Consider the following 18462-nt stretch of genomic DNA (forward strand, 5'->3'; position numbering starts at 1 on the left):
ATATAAAATAGGTTATAAAAGAGTATAATGTTTTTAGTTTTTTTAATTCGCCAAATAGGTACTAAATTTGTAGATACTTTTATAAATAAAATTAAGTCTCATCCTTGGAAAAGTAATTATTAAAAATAATATTATTTAACAAAATGAAACTACCTAAATAAGTAACAACCAACGCATTATATTTCAATTACTATTACTATATATATATTGAAATAAAAATAATAAAAATAAACTACTTTATATTATAACAATATTTAGATTATTTATTTACATGAACACTTGAAACAAAATTTAAAAAAAAAATGTAATTATGTGCTTTTCAAACATTCATAATAAAGAATTAATGATCTAATATATATTACAAATAAACAGATTCTTTATACTACTTTTGTCCAATGAGTCAATATTTTATGATGTTATAGTATTTAACTGTATGTAAATTGTAAGTACAATAATAGTTATTATAGTACTGTAAGTTATTACTACCTTATTTATGGGAAAAAAATAGGCTTATTAGTTATTAATTATTATAACATACCTTATTTACTTATATAGTATAGGTACGCAAATAATTCAATAAGTATTTAAAAATACATTTAAATGCATTACAATGTATACAATTAAAAATACATTCACTTTAGAAGTATTATAATTTATAATTTTATAATATACACAGTGATTCTTAACAGTGAACAATCATTATCTCGGAAAATATTAACATTTAAAAAAATATCTTATTACATAATTCAAAGTTAATATTAAATTATTTGCTTTTAATTGATAACATACAATAATCTCACATTTTAAAGCAAATTATTTTTTGAAAACATTTATTTTCCGAAATTGAATTTAAACAGTGATAATCAATTAGTATTGATAAGCAGCGTTGAAACATTTCGCAAAGTACCACTGTGTCACTCTATTCCACTCTTCAAAACTATAAATACTTATACATAACATATTATTAACTACCTACTCATTCAAAATTCGATTTCAATACATAAAAATATTCTGTTTTGGAATATAAAATTAAAGATATATGTTATCTTTTAAAAAATTAAAATATCAATAACGATAAAATGTAATAAAACATTTTAAATATCAGCCTGTATAATACATTATTATAGTTATATGAGTAATATATTATATTATACACGAATGTTTTGGTAGGACGAAAATACCAATAGAGAATTTTGTGAGTAGAATATTAAGGGGTTTGGAAGCGGTGATTTTTTGTCTTTGTCTTACACACGTGGAACATAGAAAAATAGCTATCCGCGCCTAACAAAAATTAAGGTACTTCAAGTTGTTCGATTTAAAACATGTAAAGATGTTTTAATTGGTATACAAGTTTACTTTGCATAAGTCGAAGCACTTTTTCAATTGTTTTATTATTTTAAATAAATATTTTAAATCTTATAAATTTGTCAATTTTTATTATTAAATATATTAAAAATATACTTCGACCTATGCAAAGTAAACTTGTATACCAATTCACATATTTTTACATATTTTAAATCGAAAAACTAACTAGAAGTACCTTAATTTTTGTCAGGCGCGTATAGCTATTTTTTCTATGTTCCTCCACATGTGTAAGGCAACGACAGAAAATCACCGCTTACAGTCCCCTTAAGATAAAACTTGTAAATGTTAATGGCATATACTTATATTCATACTATACAAAAAGAACTATAAAAAATAATCAAATTTAATTATTTTAATACTTTATGCGTAAATGGTAGGTACTCAAAAAGGTGATTCTTAATACAGGATTATACTTATACAAACAAAAAAGTATACAAGATGCTTTTTAATTATTAATTAGGAAATCAATGAAATTATCGTAGGAAGTTAATTTTTTTTTAAGTATTTAATTTTTTTTAACTATACCTCATTTAAAGGTATATTGACAAAAAGAGCGGCACAATGGAAAAATAATCATTCATAATGTTTTCTAAACACTTTTTCAAATCACTAATAAAGCTAGCTACAAGTAAATTATTTTTACTGGTACAGAATTTTAATTGTTTCATAATAATATATAATATAATACGAGGAGAGTCTACACTGAGTACAATTATTTAGAATTATTATGAAATATAAAAATCAAATAAGTTTCTTATATAATTGGGGGATAATGATAAAACCAACACGCTGTAAAATGTATGACACGTTATTATTATCTAATTGGATACAGTGATAGACAAACTATATATGGAACAAAATATAAGTTAAATAATATTATTGACTTATACATAAGTACACGTGGGTCTTAAATGATTTTACGCGTTTCTAATACTAAAATTACGTATTAAATTGCTTTATTATAAATTACAAAAAAAATTATTATTTAATGTTCATACTTCATACTTCACATATTAAACTATAAATTATATTTTTATCTTAAAAATATAAGTACAAGACTAAATTACTAAAACTTTAACACAAAATTACACAATCTGATAAGATGTTTTAAAAATTTAAGGCGTTACTATTATAATAGGATATAATATAATACACTCTTAGTTTAGAAATACATTTACAAAATATATTCAATAAAAATATATAATATAATATATACCTACCAAATGATTTTAGTCTTTAGATGAATGTATTTTTTTACAATAATGTTTTTTGTGTGTCTGATGTCACCTTGGAGTTACAACAATGAAATTCTTCAAATCTTCAACTTTAAGGGTGGATTCTAGTAGAAAATTGTATCTAGTTACAGTCGAACCTCTATTTAACAAACTTATTTACGAAACTCTCTATGTGATAAAATATTGAATGAAACCATGAATCATTCAAAAAGTTTCTATATAACGAAAAAAATTTCTATTTAACGAATTAATTTTGTGTTACTTAGATTATTTGTCGTAAATTGCAGTCATCTAAAATGTTCCGGAATCTGGATGACATACTAAATAATTAAATAAGCGCGAGAATTTGTATTGTCAGGATGGTACCTAAGTAGTATATACAACAGAATATTAGGAAGTTCCTCCTCAACAAAGAATATAAAAAATGTTATTAAGTAAATGTATTAATAAACCTGTTATCATTTGTATATGTTTTTTATTTTTTATTTTATTCATTAATACTTATTAGTCATTACACATACATATTATTAAAAACATACATAAATATTTGCATACATTTCGTACAATAAAAATTAGTTTTTTAAGTAAAGAAAATTACCATTTTTTTTTAACAAAATTTTTATTTAACGAATTTTGTTCAAAGAATCATCAGGTTTGTTAAATAGAGGTTCAACTTTGTAACTTAGTGTTGGAAATACAAAGTTTAACTTTAAAAACAATCAAAAAATGTACAGAAAACGAAAATTTTTCACAACTAGTTTACAAAAAAATAAATAGTTAATAGTTATATTTTTTTTAAAGTAAAATATTATAGTATGCAAAGACATTTTATAAGTAGATTACTGGTATATTTAATACTTATTCGCATATGAGCCTTTATGGATAAAATTACTTCAAACAGATTAAAAAGTATTATAATTTTTGGTGGAATACGTTAGAAGAATATTTTGTCATCTATTCATGTGAACAAAACTCAAATTTGTACAATATCTTTCCATAATGATAATAATAATAACAATAATAATAACACTAACAAATACCCTAGGGTTATGATTATGTGGCAGTGGCGTGGGGCCAATCATCAGGCGGCAGCCCAATGTTCACAATTATAAATAGCGGACCAGCACAAGGTCACGTGGCTTATCTGACAAAGAAAGCTGCATGAAGCCAAATATAAACGCACCTATTTATAACTGAGTGTCTCTCTGATAATAATCCTTTATCTTTCTCTCTCACTCACACACTTCCCAACACGCACGCACAATCCCTTGTCTTCTTCTTGTTGTAAAAATTATTCATTTATAAAAAGAATCGTACTTTTTTTTAACAAACTCGAACGGGAGACAAAAAAAAAATAAACCAAGTGAAAGAAAACATTTAATATTTATAAATGTGCTATATTATGGTCTATGGACAAGAGAGAAAAACAATTTTCAATGAACTGAATTTTAATATTATACAATACTAAAATATTATTCTATATTATTTAAAGGATTATTTCACAAAAAAAAATATAAAATGTTATGAAATATTTTCCAAGACTTGAACGCATCAAATTATGTTAGTAATTAATTTATGATTTGTATATTTAAATAAATAAATAAAAGATAAGAATGGCAATAAATAATAATTATTAAATTACTCTAATTACAACTTTTGGGGAAGTGATAAACCATATGAAAATGTGTTTATTTATGATTCAACATAAAAATGTTTGAAATAGTATAGTTATGTTGTATAAAATAAATACAATCAAAAATGTTTAATAAAAGTAATATTGGATATTACAAAATAAAGATAGTTAAATGTTTATGAAACATATAGCACTTGGCGATTTTATTGTTCAGAATTCAAAATATTCAACTTGTTAAATATATATATATATATAACAATAAAACATAATTATATATATATATAATTAAAAACATATACAATAGCAACAGATTTGAAAATTTCTAATTCCTATGATATTTACAGTTATTATTGAAATTGATATGATACAGTGTATTTAAAATAATATAGTTTTTAGTTTTTATTTAGTAGTAGTATAACACAATTTTAAACATTCTGCTATTATTATTTATTCAAATAAATGGAATTTTAAATTGTTAACTAAAAGTAGTTGTAAATGTTTTTGATAGTTAAAATTTGTTTTTGAGAAAAAAATTGATACCCATCCTTAAAATGAATGTTTTGTACTTGCTTTCTGCTATAACATTTAATATATTTCAAACCAAAAAATAGTTATATTCAGTCAATATTCAATAATTAACAATATACATTATTGGACAATTTTATGTAATGAACTCCATAATACATAGTTTGAAAATGATATAACAATATGTCAATATTTGTTTTTATAAGTTTTAAGTTTATTAAATTCAGAAAATATTAACATAAATTTAATAGCATTGGATAAATCAACTTTGACATATTATTTTCGGTTTCACATTATAAACTCGTAAATTTATACTTCGAATTCCAAAACAAATTTCAAATATAACAAATATTATTAAAAAAATTATCTGAACTTATAATATCTAGTAAATTATTTTAGGCTAAAATTAATTTTTATGTCTATATTATTAAATACAATATCATCTATGAATTCACATTTAAAATATTTATTGTACAAACATTATCACTTATCAGTATATTATTAGTAATTTATTTTTCTACATCAAATTTATTGTAGACTTTAATAACCATAGTCAAAACGATAAACATTAATGATAAAATATTATCAAGACTTTTTTTTTTTTATATAAAATTATATATTCTTATAAATGCGAATTCCTCAAAGCACATACTATAGCAAACAAATAATAATTAATTACAGGTAGGTATTCAACTGTTTGCTTGTTGATCATAATTTAGATTTTTATATTTTGTTTGAGATTACTAACTCTTTAGTTTAACATCATAATACAGTAATCGACTAATCGGCTTAAAAATTAGATTGGTATTTGTAAACTTTTATTTTAATACATTTATTCATTGACCATTGACATTACAAGATACAGATCAACATACAGAACCATTTTCTACCAGAATAATTTACTTAAACAAATCCCTTACGTGTATATGATTATTTCATGAAAACTTTATAATATACAGCCTAATACAGATATATTATAAAATAAAATATAAATATTTTTCTATCTATGAAATATAGAAAATATAATAGATATTAGGGTTTAGGTTCTCAACTCCGTAAAAGTTAAACAACGAGATAATTAACCAGTTGGTACATGAATTCTTGACAAACAGACAACACGTTTATGTTAAATAAAATCAACAAATAATATAGAAAATCATTGTATGGTATCAGTAAAAACTAAAAATGGGAATCATAAAATAGATTGTTGTGTTTTGTCTGTTCGATTAAAACATCAAAATAACTATTATATTTTACAATAATTATAAATATTAAAGTAATGATAAATAAACACATTGAAAACTATTTTAATGGCTTTAATGACTTCTTTACGCCACTCAGAATTTAAAATATGTTGAAAAAATTAGAAAACGGGAAGTCCTGGCATATAAACAACACTAAATCATTGGCTATTGTGATGCATACCTATGTTATACATATACAAATACAATAAAAATTCTCAGAATAAAAGCATAATTTTTTTTTTTATCACTTTTAGTTATTATATTAGGTTACTGAATTGGATAACTTATAAATTTAAGAAAAATTGATAATTGAGATTGTTTAGAACAAAAAATATACGTATTCAAATTTCCAAAAAGGTATATATCACAACATTGCATTTAAAATTTAACTTCAAGAAAGTCTTCCAACTACAACATTTTTTTTTTATTCAAAAACTATTTTTAAATAAATAATCATTTATAGAGTGAAAAGTACTATAAATAATATGTTATCCAAGAACCCAGAAATAAATAATTTTTTTAACTAATATACCCAATATGAATTTCATATGTCTTATATGGTTATAAGAATTATTAAAGAAAACTTTTATAAATTTAAAAACTCCGGATCAAACTACAGAATATACTACATGAAGTCCACTCAATGTAAGAAAAAAAATCGTACATAATGCCTGAATAAAATAATCATAACCAAATCTATGAAATAAATAATATGAATATCAATAAATAACTTTAACTAAGTAATGTTGACCAATTATATTTTAATAAATTATATAAATGTAATTTTAGTTTTTTGTAAATCAGTATTAAAAAAAAATTATACATTTATAATGTTATAAATAATAAAATAATATAATTAAACGCTGATACAATAATTCAATAACAATTAGAATGATTGATAACGATAGAAAATTACGTTTTTCATGGGAACCTAATACTTTTACGTATATTATATAATAATGAAATATTTGATTTATTTTAAGATACTATCTATTTATACTATGAATCTATTTTTACTTTTACGGTTTTAACAAAAAGATGTTATTAAATTTTGATTTATAAAGATTGATAAAATGTGGTATAAATATATATTATTATAATAGTTAAATACTGATAAGTGATAATATAATAAATTCAATATTTTCGGAAAAAACTTAATCTACCTACTGTAATAGTAATAATAAAACAAATGACTAATAATTAATAAGTAATAATTATAGGTATCAAAAATACATATCATAATATACTTCTTAGTGATATAGGCTGACAGACCATCTTCGTTTAGAATCGTTTTTGCATACAATGATTGAATTAAAATTTAGCACACCCATAATATTGATCCACTCGATACCTAATATATAGCAGAGCGCACAACCTACTTCACTACCTTTTATGAAATTTATCAAGCTGATTCTACATTAGGATGAACATATTTATTTAAAATATTTTCTAACTATGCACAGTGCCACTTTTCTTTGAATGTTCGACAATGATATTCATATAACTTACAGGAAATATATTTCGCCTAATATAGACTTTATTATTATTATTATTATTAACAGTTAAAAATTTAGTCCCAATAAATTCACAATTTAATATATTTTGTATTAAAGCGAATACATGTATTTATTTGGTTATTATGAAAACCAAACGAATTGTTTTTAAAATAGGTACAGATATTTTATTTTAAAGATATAAAAAAAATTTTTTTTCAAGAATTTAACAAATGTTTTTTTTTAACTTAAATTAATTTAATGGTTTACCTTGAGAAAGAAGAAGTAACCCGAATTTTAGATGTAATCCAATGTATTCATATTATTTTAGCACAGTGAGATTATAAACATTTAATTTACAAAATACAAATATAACTTAATATTATCATTAACATACTGTAAACTGATTAATTATATTTAAAAAAAAAACGACCAAGTGACGTTGGATTTTTAAAACTCGTGGTGGTGACGATGTCCGGGAGAAGGCACACCGCATGGCACGCAACACAGAAATAGAATCTGGTGGACGAGAACGCGATAAATTTATTATAGTAAATTTTGGGGTCAACACTTTGCTTTATTTAAAGATCGCCAACATTATATACACCGTGTTGATAATAATTAAATTACTATAAGATACTAGTATAATAATTTAAATGCATTGTTAAATATTTATATATTCTAAGTCATTTATAAAGTTAGATTAAATAATTTAAGATATAATTTTAAATTATAATAACTATATAAATCATTTTTTAATAATACATTACATATTTTAATATTTAAAAACGTACACTAATATTATTACAATTCCAAAAATATAATCTAATAGTACATTCTAACCCCCTAAACCAAGATAATTGATACTTTAAATGGTAAGCACATTTTTCATTTAGTTTAACAGTTAATATGAATTGTCAATATTGATTTAATGTTTTATTTCCATTCTTATCTAAATCCTACTTATAACTTAACACTATTTGTTAAATTAGTTAATATTTTATTTATTTATCGCTGAATGCTTTACAGTAACAATACTTGAAAATTAAAATATCATTAGATGGTAAAAAATGAAATATTTCTTGTTTTACATAAAAAATATAATATACTAAATACTAATCATAGTATACGGGATAATTAAATCATTAATAAGTAAATTTCTAATTTTTAAGTTAACTTAGTTTATTCTAATGTTATGGTTATTATGTATCTAAATAGATAATATATACAACTCATTATAAAAATCCTTAATATAATATATTATAATTTTTTATTTGTGAAATCCATATACTTTTCAAACAGGTGGTGGATCCCTTACAAACATTTATCTACACCATATCAACACATAGTGTGAAGCTCTATACGTATATACATTAATATGTAATACCAACATTAAATTAATGTTATTAATTACTTTATAAATTAAATAATGATAAAACCAACAGTTCTCAATTGCATATAACGAATAGACGTAGTTAGGATACTTAATGAATTGTATGTCCTACTTTTATTTTATAGAATTTTACACCAAAACTATTAAAGTAGACTCAATACAATAGATGAATAAATAATGTTACTCAAAATCCAATACTATATATTTAAACACCTAATGTGTATAAATATTAAGATTTTTAAAAAATCTAAAAAACAATAAAATATACAGAAACAAATTTTCTATTTATAGTTATAGTATTTCCAATTAAATAAGGAACAATGAACTCGTAGAATAACCTTAATTCGGCGAATTCCAATCATGGTATAATTAATTGTTTCTTCGCCATACATTAAAAATGAATAAATTAATCAAAAATTATTCTAGTAAATGTGAGTTAAAATGGTAAAAACATATTCTATTTTAATTTTTAATAATTGTATTTAAATAAGATAAAATATCAATACATGTCTTTTTTTATTACAGTTACAATTAAATACATAATTATAAAATTCCTAGTTTAAGCAGTATTACACATTTGCATTCGCTAATTATTATAAGATCAAACAAGACAACACTAGAATAGACATATATTTTTATTCGTTTAAAAATTATTAATATAATATTGTATTAATAATATTAGCCACCATTATATCCAACCACAAATAGTCTAGTGAATAGTGATGTCATCGTTTATTCAAAGCTCGACGAACCCACATATTAATAGTTTTCGTTTGTACTCATATAAGTAAAAAATAAAATAATGAAACGATATTTATTCATTTAATGAAGTTATACTAATCATAGACAGATTAGTGTAAAATCATATTATTTTTGTACCATTTAATATTTTAAGATGTACTATAACTTTATTTAAACTATAAGCTTCACCAACCTGTTATCTTACTGTTTGATTCAGAATGATCAGCAGACATATTCAATAAAAAAAATTGGCTACAGCCTTCATAAAATGAGCGTCACATCTGTGATATATTGTCAATGAATTTGTATTGGGCGACCCATGTTTCTGAAAGAATAAAACCATGAAGTTATAATAATTATTAAAATGCATAAATCATTATCTGCAGTATAGCATCAATTTTTTTTTTTATTTCATACAATTATATTTAATTCTCTTTTTAGTTTACTGAGATATCGAAAAAAATTCATCGCTTATAATATTTTTATTTATATTTTTGATACAAAACTCTAATTTTATCCAGGGCACACAGTTTAAGTATAACAAAAAATAAATTAGTTTATTGTGGTATGATAAATGAAGATAAGAAATCGATATGTGGCGTCCTCTAAATTAAAAATTATTATTCTGATAATGATTATATTGCGTTCTACTTTAATCATATTCATTTAATCATTTACAATAAATGATTGTTATTGTACTAAAATAATCTTGAAGTAAACAAAATTACGAAGAAATAAAAATACAACTATACTTACATAATATAACTAATTACTAAATAAACTACTCAGTAGCTCTACAATAATTGTGTAGCAAATAATTTTCCAAAAAATATAGATTGTTAAATTTACTTTTTAGTTAGTAGTTTCCTAACAGTAATTTAACAAATAATTCAGTACAAAGTAAATTAAATACAATTTTTCAGATTTTAAGTGATAAAATAACATTATGTAATAAAATACATAAAAGGTTTATATTTTGCTACTGCACACACAATTTTCCCTTTATAATTTACGGGTATTTTCTATGTAAAGTTCCAACAAAAACTTCATATATAACGTAAATGTAATAAAATACATTTATTTTCCGGAAGAAAATCGGGATTTTTAATTTATTAAGATGGGTGTCACATCATAGACATTAGTATACCAATTCTAATACCTGTGAATATGATAGGATCAAAGTTGTAACCAGTATGCAGTCTTTTTCTAACAGTTGTCCCCAAATTCCTCTATGTTTAATCCATATTTTAATATATCTATGCGTTACACACTAAATCCGCATAATATGATGTTGTCTCCGTCTTAACAAATATAAAACATGGACAATTCTCTATCTATGTTTATATCCATATACCCCTAATCATTCCACTTAAATTTAAAAACGTTAAATTTTCTGTGTTTAATCAAAGATTTTTAGATTTAACATTCAATTTTTAAGCGAGTTATGAACATTTTTAAACAGTAATATTTTTTATACTCAAAGTTATGAGTCAAATTACTTGAAAACTGAAAAATCGTAAAAAAACAACTACTTACATACAAACAAAAATATTGTCAAATAATATTCTTTCCTATAAGTTAACTATTAGGTAAAAACAAACAACACAATATTAATTCTACTGAACCCAAATTTTCTGTTATACGTTTGTAAGACAGATACAACACATGCATACCATGTGTGGCATTCTCTTAAATGATTTTGCATACCCATGAATTTCATCCTAAATTTAAAATAAGTAAGATAAAAATTTGATTACCATTTTCAACAAAATATATTTATTCAACTTCATTTATCTTGAAATTTAAATTTTTTTAGTGTATATATTATGATATATTGATATATCCCAATTTTGAATATACAAGTACATATTATTCCATGTGTATTCAGTTTCCTAGTGCGTTCAAATCAAATCACAAGCCTGATGATAACTTAACTAATAAATAATACTGCATCTACATTTACCACGGTGGCAACTAATAGATAACACATAACAGTGATTATTTGCTATCTATAAAATCATATTAATTATTGTTCATTTATATTTATTATTCAATATACTAACATTTAAAAATGTTACTGCACATTGACAATATTTCCAACACTTCTTTAAAATTAGTATTTATTATTATTATTTGTTTTTAAGTGTATTCTTTATTTATAATACTATTTAAAACACATATGATTTGATTATAGGTAGCTGACTATAAATAAACAATTATATTACATTATATACAATTTTAAAAACTTCAAACAGTTATAAAATAATGATATTCAAGAAAAGGAATAAATGTGTCACTAATTATGCAAAATCTATTAAGTTGTATCTATCTGGCCGCCTATAATTTAGGAGACTCTGCATAGTGAACAAAGAAAATTTCTGCTCATGAAATAATTAATGAGAAACTTATAATTTCAAAAGTTTTAAAGTATTTAACTTATAGAAATGTTTTACAGTAATGTACATATACAATATTTAATTTAATGTAAACAATAATATGATGTTGCATATTGTAAAACACATATTAAAATGTTTTAGGTGAACAAGTGTGCATGATGGTTATAACTAAAATGACACAAGTGTACAAGACAAGTGTGGTAACTTGAACAAAGTTCTTAGATCAAATTCTATAAAGAAAGATAACACATGTAAGGTGTCACAGCAGATTTTATGCTTTAGCTAAACTGAATGAATTATATACCAAACTAATAGCCAACTCAATATTTATTTATTTGTTAAATTTACAGAGTAAAAGTTGAATATCTAAATGTATATGGTTGTTTAAATGGAAGTCTTAGTTAAAGGTATAGACCATAAAAGTATTTTGTTTATTTATTTGTATAATTAAAAGGTTACATATTTTTGAATTATAAGAACTTTTTAAATGTCACAATCTAAAACAGCACATAAGTAATATATAATCTATAGACTTACTTGCTATTTAATTAACAAAAAAACCAATGAAATTACTACTTAATACAATAATAACTCATACTCAGAAAGCCAATCTGTGGACTCTTTTTTTTTTCATATTTTACTATTAAACACAATTTACATATTTTAAGCAGTTAGTAAATAAGTAAACAGATAGATTATAAATTAAATATATATACATGTATATTTCAATATTAAAAAATTCTAAAAATTACATTGATTATATTAATCATAATAATTTAACATTTGTATTCAATTCCTAAATTTTTAAAGAACTAATGATTTCAAGTCTTTGATAAAAGTCTAAACAAAATAATCCACTTAATGCAGGGATATCCAACTTTTTATGAAGACTTGGCACATCATGTTAGTAAACATTGTGAGCCATATACATTTTAATAATTTATTTATTTATTTATTTATTTATCTTATTTATGAATTAATACCAATCAAACTTTTTTCATAATATATATACAAATAATTAATGGTTTTGAAATTAAAAAGAGGATTGCATTAAAAACTACGATGGGCAAAGGGTTTAACACTCATACATAATGTTATACATATTAAACTATTAGGTCATCAAAATTTTACATTCCAAAAACAGTATGGTTAATTTAAGGTTTTATTATAATATATCTGTAATTATATTAACATAACATTTGAATGGCTGTGAATGATATATAAATATAAAATTGCATATACACTTTAAATTGCAAATATAATTTTTTCAGTTTTTTAAAATTTTACGAGTAAAATAATTTAGTTTTGAAAATATTCAAAGAATTAAGTAAAAATACTAACTATTAACATAAGTATTACTAGCTATTATTAAAATTCAGGTACACGCGAAAAATAAAATGTAGAAGTTTATCATAATCAACATAATCATTATTAATTCAAATAAGACAAAAATGTTTACATGCATTTTAGGGGGAAGAGAAGCTTTAAATATTAATTTGTATTTTGTGACACAACTGACAAAATAGGAATAAAACAATTTATTGTATTTTACTAAAAGAAATATACATTTTGTATCATAATGTAAAAGTAATTTATAATTTTAGTGTGTAAAATGCCTTATATGTATCTCTTTTTATAATGATAGTCAAAGATTTGGGTATCGTTACATAAATATATATTTATATAAACTGGTAAACATATGTATTTTGTTTTTAAATTAAAATTCAAATAATGTCTTAGACATTTTTATGTAGCTTAATAGATTTTTGAATTTATAATAAAATAAAACAACTTAAATAAAGATAGAATGCTTGATATTTTTTGTATTTAAAACAACTTTTTTCAGAAGTAGTTTAAGAAGGGAAAATGGAATGTCGTCATCCCAGTTTTCTAACAAAAAATAATAATAATAATAATAATAATAAAATATTTAGGTATAACTGTTGTTTCATATGTTTAACATTAATTTGTTTAACAATGTAACATTTTAACATATAAATTATATACAATCCAAAATTCTCATCAATTATTTTAACCAGTTTTACTGAAACCACCTAAACCTAATCCTTAATTGCTTTTTTTTACATTTAATTTAATTTTTAAATAAACATTTTGAACACTTCATTAAAAGTACACTTAAACCATCTGAAGGTATTTGCATTTATAATTGTATAATTTCAAATAAAAGCTATTTAAGATTAATAACATATCAACTTTGGTTTGATTACAAAATTAATTAGTATAGTGTTATCTTCATAGTTGTATTATTAAGCCAGAGGGGAGGTTTAAATTAACAAAAAAAAAAAGGAAATTGTTTGTTATTGCCACCACTAGCACTCCATAGCAAATTTCAATGTTTCTTGGTTGTAATTATAAAGACAAAACCACATAATAAAAAAAATATAAATACATTTTTAAGTATTTAATTATAATGGAAGCTAGAACTCTGATATATTTTTAAATTGTTTTAAATGTATCTTGCCTATTAAGTCCTTTTCTCCATAGAATTCTGCCAAATACGGATCCAAAAAATTTCTATTGGGTCTATGACGTTTTTTATTGCCCCATTTAGCAGAACCCTACAATTTCTTTATATTTTGACTGTGTGCCTCTATATCCAGATCAATACAATTAGTAGTTTGATTAACTGTGTTATGATAGAATCCAACTTGATATAAATTGTTATAAGATGCCTACAATGTGCTAAAATTATAGATCTAATAGGTCTTCTATGTATTGTATGATAGATAAAAATATTTTTTTATAATACATTTTAAATGGTGTGACGGAACATTAAATTTATTACAGTGAGGTGGCTTATCGATGATAAATAAGTACAAAAAAAAAGAAAAAAGCACTATAAATGTACATAGGTATTCTATTAATTAATAGAATAAATATAGAAATGCATAAAACAAACAATTATCCATGCAAGAGAATGTTGAACCAATATAACTATTTAAAATACAATAGTTTAGCTCCACTGATTGTATCTACTCCACCCAAAAAACTTACTCAAACATTAAATTTTGTTTTAAACCGTTCCTTATTACTGTACAGTGTATACAATTTCAAATATAACATTTTAATACAATGTTAATAAAAATATTGATTTGGAACCAGTATAAAATCACTTAAATTCTTTGAAAAATGAAAAAAAAAATTTCCAAAATATTATATTTAATGTAGCAATAACTTTGCCTATCAATTCTGTTACTTGTGTAAGGATATTTTCCACTATGTGAAGATTGAAAACATGGATGAAATCAAAAATAATGCAGAAAAGTTTATGGTTAATTAATATTGACATGTTATCAATATTAAATGCTTTTACTAACTTCAACAAAAGAATAAATTTAATATTGTAGTTACCAATTAATTATTAATAAATATAAATAAATATTAAAATTGTAAACAAATTATTCATCAATAATAATATATTGATTAGTTGGGAAAGGTGTGGGGTTTTTTTTTTTGTTAAAAAAAAGGTGTCAATATAATTCCTTATTATGCTTATGCTTTATCTACTCTGACTAAACTCAGTTAAATAAAAACCAAGATTTTAAATAGAAAATAAAAATTTTATTTAAAAAAAAACTCATATTGTTTACTTATATTTATGAAAACAATAATGTTTTTAAATTTAATTAATTTAAATAAGAATCCAACGATTATCAAACAGATATATCATATATACCCTAAACAGTCGTTTGCAAATAATTTAGGTATCTAATAATATTGATGGACAAAATTCACACTTAATGACGGGATAATTGTCAATAATTCTTTATAAAAAATAAAAACGTATAGTTGTCATAGTACCAATAACATTATTCGAATTATTTGAAAATTATTGTTATGCTAAAATTTATTAGTACAGATAAATATGATTGAAAAGATCATTACAGAACAGTTACGATTTACGGTCATAGGGCACACTAGGGATTCACCAATGTATATAATGATTACATAAATTGAGAATAACTATTTTAAAAATGATTTCTCTGTAGGGAAATAAATAGTGAACAAAAACCATCGATCTAATAAAAATTGTCATGTGAAGCCTACCGTTTTTACCCTGTTGCTACTTAAGATATTATGGAACATCGAAATCTGGTCATTCAAATCAGTATTGGAGTGAGAATGAAAATTGTAAATAATAAAGACAAGTTCGAGGTACCAACTACATGATTCGAACAAATACGTACCTTATAAATACACACACACACAACCCTGAATTATGCACAATTAAGTACCTATAAACGTGAACTTGTCGAAGAAACTAGCGAAAATAATCGCGCACTCACACACACATACACACGCGCGCGTGCGTGTATAAAATATTATAATATTCACACACAAACGGAACGTACGTTGTAGTAGAGACTAATAAACACAATAAACTGCAATATAGGTAAGGTGCCTTATAACAATAATAACAAAACTTATATAACTCATATTACCTGCTGGCGGTGCTGTTGACTGTCGTCCTCGTCCACACGGCAAAGTTCACGCGCGCGCACTTATCAGCAATACCGATGAGGATACCATTGTCCCTGTGCCGTCCATGTTATCATCTACGCGACAACATAATAATAATGTATTTTCCGCCGACTTGGAACGTGCGCACGACGAACGGAATCCAGTGTCGGTATGTGATAGGGAAATTCCCTTTGCGAAGGGAAATTTCGGAAAGCAATGAAATCGCGAAAAAGAAAAATCCGGAACTCTGATCTCCGCTCACGAAATCGTATCGTTTTGTTTCAAATCAACACGAACACGACATAATATTGTCTCGAGTAAAATATAATGGACACCGCGGGCCGGACTCGGCAAGTATTTGTTATTGATATATCCCCTCCAAGCCACGGCTCTTCAAATAAATCGTGGATATCATTTGATAATATCGTTATCATTTTTATCAAATATTATTTTTGTATTCCGCATTTCCGTGATAGTACCGCAGGTGTAAAACACTAGATAGCGACCACCGACTTAATATATATATGTGTCTATTATTATTATAAGAATATACATATATATGTGATAGCGGCTAACAGTAATGTTGTATAACAATATCAAACTTTGAAGTCAGCTTGCTACTATTATAATATATGCGTGGAGGTGAATGTTTACGTTATTCTCTTTTCTCTTATCACAATACGACATGATTACTTGATGGTATTTACTATTTGATATTATCCAAGAACGAGTTACATTTTTATAATCTTTTTTTAATATCCTAGTACAATAATTGTTTTTGTATAAAACATTATTTTTTTTTTTTTTTTTTGTAAATATTGATATGTAATTAAAAATTATTATTGTTATTGTATTTTTTGAACTTATAATCACTATTTTTTTGTTTATGGTCGAATTATATTATTCAGTTCGGTTTGAAGTTCTGAAAAAAAATTAAAAAAATATGTAAAAAAGTGCTTAACAATTTGAGTAATATCTATTTAAACAGTTTTTACTTGGTATTTGTGCAGCAGTGTAGTTTAAGTTTGTTTGGTTTGAATGAGTCTTCGAGTAGTTGATGAACCTGTAAATGCGAACAAAATTATTGTTTGAATTAATAATTGCAAGCGATGATATCGACTTTGGTATGGGACATGGGTATAATGAGCATTACAACTTAAAAGCTCCTGATCGGCCATTTTATTTAGTTATTTAAGCTGTTGATAAATGCTATAAGACATTAAATAAACTGAAAAAATGTGTGCATTAGACTACGATATTTTTTTTAGAACTCTGAGTGAAATAGAAATTTCAAGGAAAATATCTACTTGTATAATTGATAAACGAAACCGTGTATAGATATTTAATCGAATTGCCGTGTCTCGGAATTACTAAGTACGCAAAATATGACAATACCTAACATACCCACCTACAATGAATATTATTATATACTTATTATATTTTTATTTATGTGTTTAATATTTTCTATATTTATTTAATATTATTGATAACGAGCCCATACGTATAATATAATATGGGTTTCTGTGTTGTTTTTTTTGTAAACGATACACGTTACCGTGACGGTAAATAACCAGTTGTCTGAAGGCTGAAACTATTTTACGCGGCGCGAGGAGTTATGACGATGACCTGGTGACGACGGTGGTGGTGATGTTGGTGCCGGTCTGGAAGGGGGAATAAGAGACGACAAACAACGTGTAAGCGATGGCTTATTATTTATTTAATATATATACCTAAATTTTTCATTTATCGGCAAGTAAAAACGATTCGAACCGCACAAACAATATTGCTATAGAATAAACACTCCAATTGGTAAATATTATATCACATTAAACAAAAGAAATACAAACCGTATATTCGAATTGATGTGTTAAGTTAAATATAAAATATTCAATGACAAATAGTACACACACACACACACACTTGCGCGCGATCTTGTATATGGGTACATTAATATA

At 23.8% G+C, this 18462-nt stretch overlaps 1 protein-coding gene across 7 annotated transcripts in view; it reads right to left on the reverse strand.

Moving 5' to 3' along the window:
- The window catches only part of LOC113555796 (histone deacetylase 4), a 51510-nt gene extending 34672 nt beyond the window's left edge, over positions 1-16838 (reverse strand). For 3 of the 7 annotated variants that reach the window (XM_026960343.2, XM_028188613.1, XM_028188607.1), the window contains exons 1-2: positions 16489-16837; positions 9823-9954 (exon numbers count right to left, since the gene is read on the reverse strand). In XM_026960343.2, coding sequence (XP_026816144.1) covers positions 9823-9862 — 40 coding nt within the window. In that variant the 5' untranslated portion in view covers positions 9863-9954; positions 16489-16837. Of the gene's footprint in view, positions 1-9822; positions 9955-16233; positions 16439-16488 lie in introns of those variants that run through there. The other 4 variants (XM_028188609.1, XM_028188608.1, XM_026960340.2 and 1 more) reach the window with 4 other exon arrangements.
- Between the last annotated feature and the right edge of the window lie 1624 nt (positions 16839-18462).

The sequence above is a fragment of the Rhopalosiphum maidis genome, chromosome 3 (genome assembly GCF_003676215.2).
Source record: "Rhopalosiphum maidis isolate BTI-1 chromosome 3, ASM367621v3, whole genome shotgun sequence".
NCBI classification, from domain to species: domain Eukaryota; kingdom Metazoa; phylum Arthropoda; class Insecta; order Hemiptera; family Aphididae; genus Rhopalosiphum; species Rhopalosiphum maidis.